General features: G+C 42.0%; 1 protein-coding gene across 1 annotated transcript; it reads right to left on the reverse strand.

Annotated features, from left to right (window-relative positions):
* Positions 1–224: 224 nt before the first annotated feature.
* Positions 225–12,577, reverse strand: dera (deoxyribose-phosphate aldolase (putative)). Its single transcript, XM_035147873.2, has 9 exons — positions 12,427–12,577; positions 10,522–10,619; positions 9,187–9,334; positions 8,772–8,867; positions 8,481–8,615; positions 4,353–4,481; positions 2,315–2,427; positions 939–1,088; positions 225–806 (listed from the first exon to the last, which is right to left on the reverse strand). The coding sequence occupies exons 1-9, from the start codon at positions 12,455–12,457 to the stop codon at positions 750–752; spliced, it is 957 nt and encodes a 318-aa protein (XP_035003764.2). The 5' UTR covers positions 12,458–12,577; the 3' UTR covers positions 225–749.
* Positions 12,578–17,025: the final 4,448 nt, after the last annotated feature.

Raw genomic sequence — 17,025 nt, forward strand, 5'->3', positions numbered from 1 at the left:
ATTCAGCACACATTGCCGGTGATAGGTCGGAGACTTGACAAGTGTATGCAAAAATCCGACAGGCGGCGTGGACCAGAGGCTTCGCGGATGTGATCGAAGCTCTGCTGGCTTCTTTCCAGGGTTGAGGTACATGGGGAAAGGAAACACTTTGTGCAATCTCTAAGCAATCCAATGTGTCAATTAGTTTTTGTATTTGGAAGAACAAAAGGCGTGGGAGACACATGTCCACATATATTATCTTTTATTTCCAGGGCTGGAAGTTTACATTTCAAGACTTTAAGGAAATAAAAGACAAAATCAAATTGATAAACATTCTTTGAACTTGTTTTAAACGTCGACTGCATATGAAGATGGATGACGTGACAACAATGACTCCTCCTTGTAAGCAGATGGGACATGGACCCAACGAAAAAGTCAAAAAACATGTCAAATAAATGTTTCTAAAAGATGTTTTTTGTCATTTTAGGTAGTTCTTATCACGCTGAGGTTGACTCATGATTGGTTGAGCGTGTGTATCAGTGAGACCTTGAGACAGTAGATCCATCCCATGATCACTTCCATCCCATGATCACTATGCACAGACTCCGTTTTCAAGTGATTGAAGGAAGTGGAGACATTTCCATCTTGATTTACAGTCTATGGTGTCAATTTTTAATTGATGAGTCAGTGTGTTGCCTGGGCAACCACCAATAGGCTTGTGTGGCAGGTCTAAGGTTTTGATTGGTCATTGAAGAAGGAAGTCCACCGCTTCAGGCCATAGGCAGCTCGTGATAGGCTGCATACTGTCCAGACACGTGATGATAGATCTGCACAAACAAGAACAAATGTAGCATAACAAAGTTTCACAAGGTTCTATCTAAAATGTCAAATAGTAACTTATAATTCCACAGTCATAATTGAGGAAAAATAAGTAATGTGTGCTGTGCGTACGTCCTCACCTGTCTCTCAATATCAGCCAACAGGCTACTGGCTCCCAGGCGGAACAGGTGAGGACACAGCCAATCGTTGCCGAGCTCCTCTTTAATCAGACTGAACCACACCAGAGACTCCTGAGCCGTCCGGATCCCCCCTGCCGGCTTAAAGCCCACCTGAGAGAACACAAGGACACACACTTCACTTAAAGCTCGATTACACTCTAAACCTAAAGGGTTTAGTGGCTTTAATAGTTTAGCTGCTCTGTAGAAACGAGTCAAAACTCTAAAATGATTATTAAAATTAATGATCAAGTGTGTATGTGAAGTTTTTGTCGAGCCATGGGAAGAGAACAAGCTAAATGGCACAATTATGCACACAAATTGTTCCATGTAGTTTGCCAGAGAACAAAAACAATGATGTTCCTCTATAACGTGACAGAACAAAATACTCCCTGACAAACACTCTCCAATGCAACACTGTCAGATGTTAAACTGCAGCAGGAGGAGCCGTCACACTGTGTTCTCTACCAACTGGAACGGTTTGCTCAGACCAAATGCGGAGCAGGTTTATGCCTCAGTTACTCGGGTAAAGCCCAAGAGACTGTTTTCTGAGGAAAATTGTATTTAATTTCTAATAATGAAGGAAATTTATTAACAAAATAATTGGCAATAATTCCCAAGTTGTCATTAATCAAACCCTTAGGACATAATTAAGGCTTGAAACAGAACACAACCAAATAGAACATGAAGAAAATATTGTTTTATGTAAACATAAATACACACAACACACAGCAATGTCTTGTTCAAGTTAACACATTTTCAACTTGCTCAGATACCTGATTTATGTTTCGCTGCTGAAAATGAAGTATCAACACATTATCCTGTTTGATGAGGGGAAAACTTTCTGCGTCTGCCAACAAACACACAAGCCACTGTCTGGCTGGGAGTAAAGTGGAGTTCCTATTGTGTTAACAAGTAGAATACAACTGTGTGTGTTTATATCAAGCTGTATATGGTTATTATGGTTTTTGTCCCATCCATACCTCACATCCAATAATGGCTAATGGTGGAATTTTGCAGGGGGCACTTGCACAACGAGAGCAAAGTGTTTAGAATGTGTTTTAGCACAACATTAAATGTCCTTGTGTAAAGGCCTGAGTAGAGTTTTGGTCTTGGTCTCTTCCGATGTTGGCGTCTCCATTTACTGAAAATGATTTACAAGTTCCTGCTCCTATGTTATAGAATCCTAGGTTAATGGAAGTAATAAATTAGACAATGCTGCTGGTAGAGGCGCCAACGTTCACGCAGCTGATCTACAATGTGCGGAACCACTTTTCTCTTCACCTCATTAACCAGGAAATATTCACGACCCACAGAATGGCAGGAGTTAAGTACTGTACCTTGTGGCCTGTACACAAGAAGTAGTCACGGATGGCTCTCACCATCACTATGGCAACTGGGTAAGTAGCGTTGACAGACTCCTTTCCCGTGGACGTCTTGATGAAGTCCGAGCCTGTCGGATTTAAACAGGTGACATGTCGTCTTGTGATACAGTCCTGCAAATATTCACTCATCATTCATCCGTCAGCATGTTTTCTATTACGCTGCCTCACAGTCAAACCTGTAAAAGGAGGATTGAACATGTGATGAGCTGCTTAAAGTAGGCGAGCGGAGTCAGCAGCACAGTGTCGGTGTGAGGGCGCAGACAGAGGACGGACGGCGCATTACTCTGATAGTCTGGCCTGGCCAGGCAGGAACATATGCTGCTGCTGATGGCTAACAGAGGGCAGCTGCATGCTCATCAATAAAATCCCTTAATTTTTCCTTCCCTTCCTTCACAGCCAATTATGTTTTATCTGCTTTCCTGATAAAAATAGAAGATGAAATGATGCTCTTTAATAGATTATCCACAAACTGCAGGCTGCAGGAGAGAGAAGAAAAAAAAAAATCACCCCTTCTGCCTCCATGGTGTATAATGACTGTTCATTACTGAACAGAACAAGATGAACATTTTCCATTTCATTAAAGACATGTTCTATGTATTCTTCCAGTCAGGTCTTTTTTTCAGCCGCTCTCCTCTCCTCAAACTGGCATAATCCTTAAGATTCGTTATGGGGAGTCTTAATTACCAGATAATGGATAACGGTTATTAAATGCGGGTGGCGGTAATGAAGCTCTATTCATTTGCATGGGCAGGGGGATACTGGCGGGGAACAGCAGAGTAAAATAGCCTGCATCAGAGATTAATAGGTGAAATTATCATTCAATTTCAGGAATCTCATACGCAATTCATAGGAACAAGAGGAGATTAAGGAGCGAGTGTGGCGACAAAAGCAATGCATTTTAATAATGATCTCTATCAGAGCCCCTGACAATTTGGTTCTGTAATCGGCTTATTATGTGATGGCTAGTTAAGCATACCCTGTGTGTGTGTGCGCGTGCACACGTGTCTGCATGAGAGGGGGGGGGGCAGTGCTCGCCATTTGTAAGAGGTAAAAGAAAAAGCTGAGCAGCAGCGTCACAAACTGGAGGACAGCAGGAATTACACTCAGCCATCCAACTCCTCCGGACTATAGACCTCAGACTTTTTAAATCCTCTGTTACTGCTGCATGACATGAAACAGGTTTCAACAGACAGCAGCCTCTCTCTTCACACGGTACACGTTGGCAGAGCGGCAGCTTGTTGTGTAGCTGTGTCTCAATCTATGCGTGTGCGCGTAACCATATTTGTAAAAGAATCTGCAAAAGAGTGCAGAGATTTGCGGCTGCATAGAGGAATCTGCAAATGTGTATTCAGAATCTGTGTGTGTGTGATCAGATTTGCAGAGTGTATTGAGATTTGTACATGTGCAGACAAATTGACAAAAGTGTGCATTGAATGTGTTTACATCGCATTAAGGTACAGCCCAGAGTGTGGCTGACCCGTATTTCAGCAGCGTTCAGAGCCCAATGATACTGTAATGACTGTGTAGTAATTGCACAAATAGCATGATTAAAACATAAGGCGTTAGAACCTGTGTGGGCATCTTGACTGATTGAGATAGAAACTGTTCTGTCACACGGCCAGCTGAAAAAATACAGCTTAAATGCTTCTTGTGTAGACAAGCTGGGAGTATCTCAGTCATTATGCAGACCCTTTTTTTACCAGTTCTAAGTCTGTGTGCCTCAAAGCCTAAATGTGAAATCAGGTATGGTTATGCCTAAAATCTTTCATGGAGGCCATTTGTGTTTTAGGGGCTATAATAAACAACTAGAGAGCGACTTTAAGCTTTCTCGTGTTGAATGTTTTCGCATGTTAACAAGTTTCTCATCAGAAAGAAACAAAATAAACATATTTACTAAAATGTTGAAACGTTAATTGCCAAGAAATTAACAATTTCTGCATAAAGTGTGACTGTTAGACTGAAACATGCGAGAGCAGGTTGTGAGGACACTGACCAGCCATCATGGCGACCATGCTGGCCTTGTAGACGTTGGTGAAGGTGCCAAGCTCGCCAATAGCCAGGATGGATTTCATGTGGGCGTCGCCACAGGCCTCTCGAAACTGACGGATCTCATCGTACATGGCTGTGGAGGGAGACAGGAAACATGATGATGATCAAAAACTAAAAGTATTCAACCACCAAAGCACAACACACAGGACAGTAAAGTGAGGACAGTTTCTAAACAATTAAAGGAATACAGACATTTTTAAAAAGTTTCAGTTGTGATCATTTGAGAAATATGAAAAAAATAGTTAACTTCTATTTCACAGACACGTTTTATGAGCTGTTGCCCCCCCCCACCCCCCCACATGCTCTACCAGCTTGTGGTTTAACATCTCTCATGAGCACAGACGTAAAGGTCTTCTGATGGCCCCATCTGCCCCTGGTGGGCTCTTTGACTCACTCCTCCAGGAAGCAGTCATCCACCTTCCCTCAGACTTCTGATAACGGACACGGCGAGAACAGACAGTTCTGTGCGTCATCGCAGACTGCGTACCTTTCTTGCCAGCTACCTCCAGCAGCAGTCACTCAGCCTGTTCCACAACACCACCCCTCCCCAATAGCCGACATCCCCCCGTCTGTGCCTCAAGAAACCTGCCAGCTAAACCAACCAGCAAGCAGAAGCGGCAACGATGGGACGCGGTGGATGTGTGTTTCTCTGCATAAATTGCAGTGCACGACCGCACTTTCATGAGACAACCGCTTCACTAACAATTGGTTCTTTGGTGCTTTCCTCTTCTCTGAGTGTTTTGCAACGGTTTCTGCTAATGTACACGTTGGCTGCACAGCACTTGCACGCTCCGTCAACTGTCGAGTCAGTTTCCTCTCACTCCCACACTGTCACAAGCAAAACAGATTTTCAGACTCAAGAGTACACAACAAGCCTGTCCAAAGTCCCGACTGCTCAGCCGTCTGTACATGTTAGAGGTGGTTTCTCTCTTTGGCATGATTCAGATTCTGAAAATGATATCTTGACTGATGTGCATGCCCCCACCTCACCCCCTGACATAGGCTTTTAATCTCTGCCCTCCCATAGGGCTGCGTAGAGCAAACATTCAGCCCATGCAGCGGCACAGAGGGCTCCTCAGTGGCTGTCACTAACGTCCACACAGGTGCTTCAGATGTGTGCTCGCCCACTTACTCAGTGTGACAAAGTCTGCTCGCCATGAACAATTGGAGGGCCAAATTAATTTTTAAAAAAGGGCTACAGTCCTACCTCTCTCCCTCGGGTTCTGGTTTTCAAAAGAATGTTGGAATAAAATCCGTTCTTGATCTGTCCCTCTTCAACAAATCCTCGAGGAAAAGACAGTTTCACTTGCTCATCAACAGTCGGTTCACATCCATTCACCGACAAGGCCCTTACTTGCATGTGCCCATCATCCCTAAACACAGGAAATTCTTGTGTTGTATATTCAGCACAAGAGTCCAGTTTCAGTGAAACTGTTTGCCGTCAGTTGCCCTGTGGACATTCGCCAAATGTGAGGAAATGGCCCTGGAGCCATTACCCAGGAAGGACATCAGAGCTTTATTTCATCTGGACATCCGGATTCTGATGGCCTCCTCCAGAGAAACAGCTCGCCGCTGCCATTCTAAGTTGATAAATGAGAGCAAAACCGTCCCCCGTGAGACTGGAGGCCCATATCCCCTCACAAACTAGTGATGGGTCAGCCACTCTCATGGTTCCTCTGGGTCTTCTTCTCATGACAAATCTCCAGAGGTGATTTGGCATCTCTGTCAAGTGGGAAAACCCCACTTATCCTGTCAATGACGGTTCCCTATGGAAGAGCTACTTCACACATACCAGTATCTACATAGGTGCTGTTAAGGTGGTATGGTATGTGTCTACTGGAAACGGCCAGGAGACTCTTGCTGTGGGATCACGCAAATCTGTGCTCCATCAAAACAGGGTACATTGTTATTGTTGGGCGAGATGTGGCTACCCCCATGACGCAAAGTTGGTCCCCCCTGCGATAATTTGATCCAGCATTTCTACACTGATAGGCCGGCGCCAGGCCCCCGAACAGGAACACTTGGGAGGGCATAGGTTTGCCACCTGCAGCAAAATGAAAAACCCTTACGCAGCAAAATGGCCTGCCTTTCAGCACTATTGTGGTGGGGGTATGATATGGGATCCATGCCGTTATCTCAGGATCTGACTCTGCTCCAGCCGTTATCTGGCTCCGTCCATGATGGAAACCTTAGCTCAGCCATCTCATCCAGCATGAAGGTTTTGGACAAAGAAGTGTCTCCGAGCATCCACCATTTAAACATTTAAAACAGTAAGTACAAAAACCTGTGATGCAAAGTGGGAATTACCCCTGGTTCTCCCCCCTCCAGAGACTTTGGAGCCCAAAAAAGCAAATCACTCAAGTTTCTTCCTTTTTAAAAAAGCTGCTTCTCTTGGCCCCAAAACTCAGCTAAAGTAGTAAGTGAATTACAGTATACAACAAAACTGCCATTCTTTCTTTTTGTTTTCAACATTTTGAATGCCCATCCTTATTTTTGATCATACATTCGATCCTCCTGGGCATGGCTGATACCAGTTTTACACAAATCTGTGGAGAGATGTTCATTCTTCACAGATGATTCTTTTCAGCTCCTCTTTGCTGGAGGGGTTTTGTTACTTTCCCTTTAAAGTATTTCAATTGTGTTCTATTGGATTCAAGTCTGTCAAATTCTTCGCCGAGCCATAGTTTTCACTTTTTTCTTCTTTTTACAAACTCTTCAGTGGTTTTTTGTTTTTTTTGCAGTGTTTGGGAAAATAGTCAACTTAGAAAATTCCTTTTCTGTCATGCCTCTTGAGAATGAATTTTTTCTCACTCATGAAATCCCATATCAGCCCAATCATTGCTGTGGTGTCCTGACCGGGTCCACGCCAAACACTCTGGACTGCATCTGATTATTTTAGTTTTCATCCAACCCAAAGAAGTTCTGCCAATGTTCACCGGGCTTCTTTTCACGTTCTTTGGCAAAAGTTTAATCTTGTGCATGCTTTGTATGCAATGTTTTTCACGCACTGTCTCATTATGTGACACACGCACAGCAGCCTTCAGGCAGACCCAACAGCAGTCTGAGCATTACAGAGAGCATTCCCGAGGGAAGCCCCTGACAAAACAGCAGCTCTCTTTGGTTGTGCGAGAAAGGACCACCAACATGGCAGTCATGCTCACTCTACGAGAGCCTTGTCCTCCTCCACGGCTCTTTTCATCTGTGCAGCAGCATCACAGACTTCCCCGTCTCTTTTAATCCATCCCTACCTGTGTGACATGTCTGGGTTGTCTTTAACTCAGCCCGTGTTGAGTGAGCGAGACACTGTCAGCTCAAGGCACATCACAAACACACATTTTCATAGAGAGGTTAATATGTATGCATGCAGGCTGTCAGACTTGTTTGTGGGAGCTTCTGGTCTGTTACAGTGCCTGTTTGATAGACTGTATATAAAAAGACAGTTAACATGACAGCTCCCAAAAAAGTAGAGCCAAAACATCTGGATCTCCCCCTGGTGGCTGGCAGCTGTACAGGTCATTAACCCCTCCTCTGTGTCTTGGGACATGGACCAAATCAAAAGGTCACAGAGATGTATCCTATCATACATATTATCTCCAAGTGTTAATGTTTCTGATAAGTTTGGTTTAATTAGTTATTTGATGCCAAAAAACTGGTTAAAACATCATGATTGACAGCTGAGAGTGACTCGTGATTGAACATTTGTATCGCACCCACTCACCGTGTCATATCTCTCAGTTGCACACAACATCAAATGATCACATTAGTATTTGTTCTCTATTGCCGACTGGAGTTACACTGTGAGCACAAAATATATTTTTTGCTAATTAATCAAATTGATCACAGTGCTAGTTTATCACATTTGATTTTGCTTTTTGATAAGAAGCCAATTGTTTTCATTTGTAATGCTAAATTTGAACAAAAGCCCCCCAGGAGAGGCAGGAATGGTTTTGTCAGTAATGACGACCCAGTCACATAAAATTTAGTTTTTTTAACTACACTTTTTATCCTGAAGCAGATGTTTTTTCTTGTGCTTTACTTTCTGTGTCATTCTCGTCATGTGATCTCAGCGTACCTTCCCACTGTCCTGTAAGGGCGAGCGTCCTGTTGATGACAATGTCGATTTCGGCGGCACCGTCAGCCACTGCCAGACGGACTTCCTGCAGCCGGGTCACCAGTGGAGTTTGGCCAGCAGGGAAACCAGTGGCCACTGGAGGAGGAGGAAGAACATACCATCAGTGAGAATCAAGTCAAGTTTTACTCTGTTACTACTAAAGGTACACAGCACTCACACAGTCACACACCTGATCAACTCACCCATTCATTTCTTTCCTGCAGTAAAAAAAGTCATTTTCAGGAGACTTACCTGAAGCAACAGGGAGGCTGGAGTTGGCTGCCTTCAGTGATGCGACAGCGTCAGCCACACGGGACGGATACACACACACCGCTGCTGTGGTCACTCCTGACACACAACACAACACAGACAACAGAGCAGGGAAAAATAAACTGTCATAAACTGGTCTGTGTCGCCCTCTGCAGGTTGAATTCTGGTCTGAACAAATGTCTCAATGGGCTCCAGAGCTGCTGAAGAGGAAAGTTCACTGTTCACTTTCACCGTCTCACCTAAACAGATCCAGATTTCATCACTCATGCCAAAGCTACGTTTTACCATTCATCAAAGTGATTTTTTGTTTTGAAAGTTAAATATCACAGTATGTTGACAGTTGCAGTGACTGAACCCTGGTCTGTGTGTGGTGTTCCTGGCAGTAACTGGAGCAGACCTTTGTCGTGCATATCCATCTTCCGCAGCAGGTCAGGTCTGATTGGCTGGATGGCTTTCAGACACAGCCGGTGGACGTTGGACGGTGTGTCGTCTCCAGCCAGAGTCGTCAGGTCAATACATGTTACAGCCTTCAGCAGCCAGGCGGCCTGAACGACACACATAGGACAACAATGGCAAAATGAAGTGTGCAGAGAAAACACTTGTAGCTATTTAGGGACAATTAATTTGTTAATGATATGTAGCTTTTTAATTGGTTTTCCCCTGCCCTTATATTGTAATAATTGCATTTTGGAGGCCAACATATGTGCAAATAGTTGGTTCACATTGCTGAAGCTTTGTCAAACAGACAGTGTGGACATTAGTGTGAAATCTATATTCATGTCTGTGAAACTGTTGACAACTTCTTTACTCTTGTGGTATCATTTTCCAAGATAACATTGGCTGTGAGAGAAAATTGAGGGTAATGTTTCAAGTTTATGTGCTGGATCAGACAGAGATTAATCTGTCAAGACTTTCCAGAAAGCTTTATCAATCTTAATATACATGAGTAATACAATATTGTGATAGAGTATTAAGGCCGCAGATATCTGAGAGCGTATTTCAAGAATAAGGTCATACATTTACAAGAATACATTTGTTTTATGATAATAAAGTCATCATTTTAGGCTGTGTTATTTCAGAGAAGAAATATCAGAAGATCAGCCTGTCACCTGCATCTTGTTAAGATATACTTTAGCATTGGTTTCAAAAATAACAGTATCAGGACTTTGAAAAGATTGTGTAAGAAACTGTCTCTTCTGAAGAAAGAACCACAGGCTTGGAGGAAATTACCTCTTTTGTGGACGAGGAAATGTTTATTAGTGGTCGACTGAGGTTATCGTTGGTCACATCTGCGCAATATTCAAAAGGGTTTCGCAGTTTCTCAAAAAATTATAAGATTGGTCCAAGATTGTGGATCCACAAGATCCAGAAGGAGTGGAACTCCATTGAGCATGGGTTCTACTTGCTGATTATTTCCTAAGAAATATTTCTTTTCTTTATTCCTAAAGTATGACATTTCTCGTTAAATTACAACTTTATGCTCATGACATTATTCTCGAAATGTCTTCTTCAAAATGGCCCTAATTCTCCATTGTACAATATCTATTACATTCATTGTGTTGGAAGATTGTCTTTTGTCTTTCGACCATGTTTTCAGTGAATGGTTTTTGTTTTGGCGTTTTCCCAGTTGCACAGAATAGATACAACTAAACAGACAGCATTAATACATACAGGTAATAAAAGCACATTAAGGTAATCATTTGTTATCGTAGTGGGGGAAGGAAAGCTCTACCTGCCACTGTTTCTTGAGCAGCTTATGTCCTTGGATCTGCTGCGCTCTCTTCAGGACGGCCTGCGTGTTCACCCTCACTTTGGATACCCACTCCAGGTCTGCAGCCCGTTAGCAAAAAAAAACAAAACATCCATCATTGTGTTTATTTTAGATATTTTTGGAAGTTTTCTTTGCTTGCTCTCGTCTTGGTGTGAAAGTTTAGGCTAAAACATTTGTGACACCTTTAAACTTTCTGTCTTGCAACATCCAATAGAGACGCACCTTGACAGTGTTAGCCTAGCTTAGCACAAAGCCCAATAAAAAAAGAACCAGAGGGAGATGCATAATCTGTTTTAAGCACTGTATTTACCCCAATTGGACAATGCTAACTTTCATATTGCAATAACAACATTTCAAAATGACGCCATCATCTTCGTATGATAACAAATGTTTGATTAATCTAAATAAACAGTTGATCTAGTCTCTAATGTTATTGGAAGCAAAAGCTACACTATATGACGTCTTTCTTTTTTTTTAACATTATGATGAGGTCATTCCAAACTATGCGTCTATAGTCCAATAGAATGCGAAGATACCTGGACATGCATTTTCGAACTATGTGTGACGTCATTTTCATACTTCTTTATGATCTGTTCATGACGTCACTTATCATATGAGATCATGTGATGAGGAAACAGTTTCTGATCAATATGAGCATTAGAATGTCGCAGATATATCTTGGAAAATGTGTTAGGACCGTATTGTTGTTGACCTTCACCTTCGACAGGTTTGCTGCAAAAGTTAATCATTGGAGTTTGGTGAAACTCCATCCATGTGTTGTTGAGTAATTTCTCACACACACACACACACACACACACACACAATATCCTGCTCCTGGCTACACCGGCGTGTTGCATAAATATACAACATAGAGTATGTAAATGAATAGGAAGGAGGAGGAGTTGGCAGCTTGCGATGAGGCTGCAGATTTGTCTAGTATTGTGCTCTTTTCCTTTCTCTAGTATGATTTAGTTTTTTTTTTTTGTTTGCATCTCCCAGGGATATTTTTGTCTTTCTGTTGTTGTACCTTTTTGCTTCTTCAGTATTGCTTTTTTGTTGGACCTTAACATATAACCTGGCTGTAGATCGATGCTTTGTGAAGGTATTGATGTCTGCTACTCATCGGTGGTGATGGCTATTTTGATCTTTTATCTCTTATTATTATCATTTATGCACTTTTGTTTCCTTCTGTTGTACTCTACAAAATAAAGGTATACTTATTATTATTATGATATTGAAAGACACTGATGTGAGGAAAACAGTGTGGGATTACACGGTGTAATAACACAACGGACTCATGGTCAGTCAGTTTACAGAAATGAGCCCAGCTGCTGATGACATGTATGAACCACGTGTATGTCAGAGTTCGTTTGACTGAACTTAACCACCACTGCATCGTGGGAGAACCATGTTTACCAGGTCAGCTGAGCAGAGAGGGACGGACTGTCAGGAGTTCTCAATTACACTGAGTCTCTGACTGTACACAGCATCACATATAACACTATCTGTGGTGCAGTAGTTACTGAGAGAATATAACGTTGTATACAAGTTGTGTCTTTAACCCAGCAGAGCTAGTTTGTCATGTTGATTTGAGCTGATGATAAAGTGACGGTGCTCAGCAGGTCAGTTACCCTCCAACACGTTACTGATTAAACTGAGTTCAGACTCCACCGTCTCTCCTGGATCTACTTTACTGATACAGCGGTGTAAAGACACAGGTGGTGAAACACTAACTGCAGTTATTCATGAGTCACGTGATGTGAAAATGAAAAGTTGAGGTTAAAAACGTATTCGACTCTACACGTGTTGTTAATAACGAGCTGAGCCGCACACACACAGATACACATGTGACATGTTGTGACTCACCGAGCTTCATGCCGGGGTTCCTGGCAGACATGTTGAAGAGCAGAGTTTGATGCTGAGCACAAACTAACAGAGCAGCAGCAGCAGAGGATGCAGCGGACCTGTCAACACGGCACTTCCTGACTACAAGACGGAAACGTGTGCTGCGGGCGGAAGTGAGATCTCTCCGCAGTAAAAGCATTTTTTTAAACCTTCAATTTGATCACTTTGTTCACATATTATGATATGATATTATATGATATAATATCATAAACTTGTATATATTCTCAGTGGAAGTCTTTTTACCCTCAACGTTATCACTTTGTTATTATAATATATTAATCTTCTCAGTGGAAGTCTTTTTTACCCTCAACGTTATCACTTTGTTAACATATATCATGTCATATTGTAATATAATATTATAAAAAATATATAAATATATATCCCTTGGTGGAAATATATATATTTTGTCACCCTCACCTTTATCCCTTTGTTAACATACTGTATATCATATCATATATAAATTTCCTTCATTTTGTTGGGGGCAAACAATTCATTTTTTCAATATATTCCTTCTTTTGTTAGTAAACATTACTTCAGAGCAGAGCCCTGAAAAAACAGAGGAGCATACATTTTGTTCACCCTAGGTATTTCAACATAAGTTAGCAGTAAATACCAACTGCAGAGTAGAGCCGCAACAGAACAAATCATTTCTAATGTATTATTGAAGGGGAACACGTTTAAAGAATTGGCTCTAAAACTAGCATTAAAGCATGTTAGTGCACAACACATTCAGAAAATGTTGCTCGTTATAACAGAAATAGATTTTCTGAGACCTGAGTTTGTACAGAATTCCAAGGGAAACAGCCTCAGATTTGATTTACAGGGACCTGAAACCAAGGATTACTTTAAAGCACCATTCTTGATGTAAAATGGATCATCCAAAAAGAGGTTTGTCCTCAACTTTCACACACACCAACACTCAATATGAGCATGAGCAGAGAGTGGCAGAAGTTATATATTGCTATAGTGCTCTATCCGTTTATCCATTTTTACAAATATACTGACAAAGATAACTTTTTCTATCATCGAGAACTTCATCCTGGTACACCGTTAACAATGAGAAAATCATAGTGAGACATCTTCTGGTTTCAAGTTTCTTCTTGACCTCCTATGTATTTCTGAAGGAATGTGTGTGTGAATGGGTGAATAACAATAAACTGCACTGTAAAGTGCCTTGAGTGGAATGATGGGAGCTGTGCAGTGTATGAAATGCTTGACTGTTTGATTTGTTTCACATCATCTTTCAAATAGCTAAAGTGAGAACATTGAGCACTGACATTAAAAGCTACACATGCCCACAACGTAATATGCTCATCAGATTTTACAGTCTCAGTTTACAGTGGCCTTGTCAATATATAATTATTGTGCTGGCCTGCATTCCACTAATAATATAAGTTCGTCATTTTATTCAATCAATAATATCCACCTGTGCTTAACAATTAAAACTGTTTTGTGCCTTTGTACTGAGCACAAATCACTTAAGAGAAAATATAAAAAAGTACAAAAATCATCATGAACCAGCAACATCTGATCGAATCTGCTGATGTCTGCCTGTTTGAATTGGTGAGAGCGACTGTTGGCTGAGAAGCAGAGGCCCGTGTTTTTCAACTGTTCCTAAAACAGAGTGGAGAGAGATAAAAAGCTTGATAAAAGATTCATTGGTTTCGCAGCTTAACAAATCTAAATATTTTGAACACAGGATCCAAAATAGAGATGATATCCGAACCCGTCTCTAGACCCGACTGAGGTCCACATCTGCTTTCAGCCAAGCCCAGGTTGCATCATTTTGATCTAGTGCAGTTGTGCATTCAAAGTGGCGTGGAAATGGTATTCTGTTAGCATTAATGTCACTTACAATGAGTGTTGATATATGTGTTCGCAGACTGTCCAACTCAAGCAAGTGCCAAGTCCTCAAATGAGTAAAACTAATGTAAAACTCAGACATCATAATAAATACAGAAAACTCTGTCTCTCTGTCCGTCCGTCCGTCTGTCTGTCCTTCAACGACCGATCATGGGATTGGTGACGAAACACACTCGTCGGGTTTGTTGATGGAGGCCTGTAAAAGTACAGTGTTGGCAAATGGTGATGTCTGTAAGAGTTATAAAGATGTAATCATAATAATAATAATAATGAGAAGAAGAAGAAGACGGGAGAGGACTAAAACGGGAAAAGCGAGAGCTCTAAGGTTCAAGTTAAAGGGCCATGATGTACTGACAGGCTTCCTCCCTGCAGGACGGGACCACAGTGTACGTTCACATGTTTGAGTAATTGTTACATACCAGACTTATGCACAGGCACATATCGGATCTGCGGCAGGGAGAGGCCCGGCCTGAGCTGAATCCTGCCCCGTTACCATGGAGCTGCTGCATAATATTATGGAGACATATGTGAGGGAGGCCTTGCATTGTTGTGTAGTCCTTGTGAAGAAAAAACTTAAAGCAAGCTGCCACAGTATTTATTTTCAGATTTGCTTGGTGGTGACTGTGCCGGAGAGGAGGTGAAACAATCAGTGAAGAAAGCTTATGATTAACTGTGTGGTCGACATTTAACAGGCTGCAAGAAAACAGCATTTATTGTGAGTGTAGTCATTCACACATGAGCAGTCTTATAATATATTCAACAAGTCAAACATTAAAAACGTATATAATTTAAAATAAGTTTAATTTACATAATTAGCTACATTAGCTGTTTTTTAAGTATAAGCCTAAAAATAAGTTCCCTGTCTGACAGAAATGATTCACACAGGCACATGCGACGTTTCATCAACACATGTATTAACACAATAAAAGGACCCTTGATTCCAGAGAACTGATTTGTAATTGTGTTTGCATTGTTTACTGTCGTACCAATGATGATGTTCCTGACTCTCCACTAGATGTCAGTGCAGAGCTGGATTTTGGCAAATAGCTCTGCAGCTTTTAATGCTTTTAATGTTAGTTGTTCTGGATGATTTGAGAAATGAGACTCAAAAAACAGACTTATGTCCTGATTTACATTTTAATGCACAGCTATTTGACCATGCAACTAAAATGTGTTCCAAACACCTGCAGATAAATCCAGTGTGTCAGACTGAATTTAGGGGAAATCTGTCCAAAAATAAAGAACACTAACATTTCCAGCCTTAAAAACATGCTTGTTTTAAGTGATAAGGTGTGTGAATCTAAATTAACTTAAATGTGTTTTTATTACAAATCACCTTTTGGAGAATTTTCCCACAGTTTTTCTTCTCTGTTAGGTTTCAGAGTTTTTGACGATTCCCCAAAAAAACAAATCTCTAAGCACAAGACTGGGAGTGATTTATGAGTTATGCCTTGCAGAGGAATCGTTTTGCGGTGTAGATAAAGAGCTTCCCCGGTGAAAAGCAGTGAACACTTCCTGGTGTCCCGTGAGTTTGGTCATGACACTGCTGAGGTGGAATTCCCCCGAAAGCAGCTTCAGGTTACCACTGAAGTTTTTTTTTCTTGCCAACAGAAATCTTTGTCTACCGTCGCTGAACATCTTGGTGCAAACCAAACGCATTTTCCACGAATCCACAGAGAATGAGTTTTTCCTTTTTTGTCTTATTTGAACTGCAGCTGCCTGAGGATTTGCAGATGCAGAATCTGCATAGCTTTGATTCTCAGAGAATTGTGAATGGTGGGCCACTTAGGAGTGGTTCTGAGTGGCAAGTGGAAGGGGAGGGAGTGTGTGTGTGTGGGGGGGGTCTCTTCGCTGTTGTGGTTCGGTCAGCCTTCCGAGTCTGTGCTTCATTAAACTGAGGTCATGCTCAAAGGCGAGGGCAAGGGGGGAGGAGGAGGAGTAGGAGGAGGTCCACTGTAAGAAGTGAAGCAGGGGGCAACGTGAGGCCCAAATGAATCACAGGAGTGGGGAGAGAGGAGAGGAGGATGTGGGGGGGGCGCGGTTGTTCTTGGGCTGTGGTGAGAGTGACAGAGGACTGAGTCAGTGAGGGATGAGTGGAAGTGAGTCAGTGGGCTCCTGGTCTTATAGACGGAAACAATCTGACGCTGGATGAGGAGAAATATGTCTCATGCCCCTCCACACACACACACACACACACACACACACACACACACACACACACACACACACACACACACACACCCGACAGAAAAGTACCTCCTAGCATCGGACTGCTCTGTGGATCTTTCTACTGGCCTCTGATTGGCTGATTGAATAGAACCAAAGTGACCCATGCAGGAGACAATGATTAAGTCAAAAGGTTTCACCGGGTAAGGAGAGAATCTAGAACCGCTGTCAGACATGATCTCCAGAGGATGTGCAGAGGATTGGGTCCGGACTTTCTCCAGAGTTTGTCTTTCACACATGCACAACACAGTTAAAACAGTTCCTGGGTAACAGAAGCTACTGTTGGACAGAGGTTGAACCTACTCATCTATAATAATAAATAATAATCTATAATTTCAGTATGCAACTATCACGTGGAAGCAGGGAAATACTAATATCCTGCAGATCCAGGTCGGAAACTTCAGTTGATGTTCATATCAAACAGACTGAGGAAAAAAGTATGTGATCTTTGTGAAGTTGACTGATTTGAGT

The sequence above is a fragment of the Hippoglossus stenolepis genome, chromosome 22, assembly GCF_022539355.2.
Source record: "Hippoglossus stenolepis isolate QCI-W04-F060 chromosome 22, HSTE1.2, whole genome shotgun sequence".
NCBI classification, from domain to species: Eukaryota; Metazoa; Chordata; class Actinopteri; order Pleuronectiformes; family Pleuronectidae; genus Hippoglossus; species Hippoglossus stenolepis.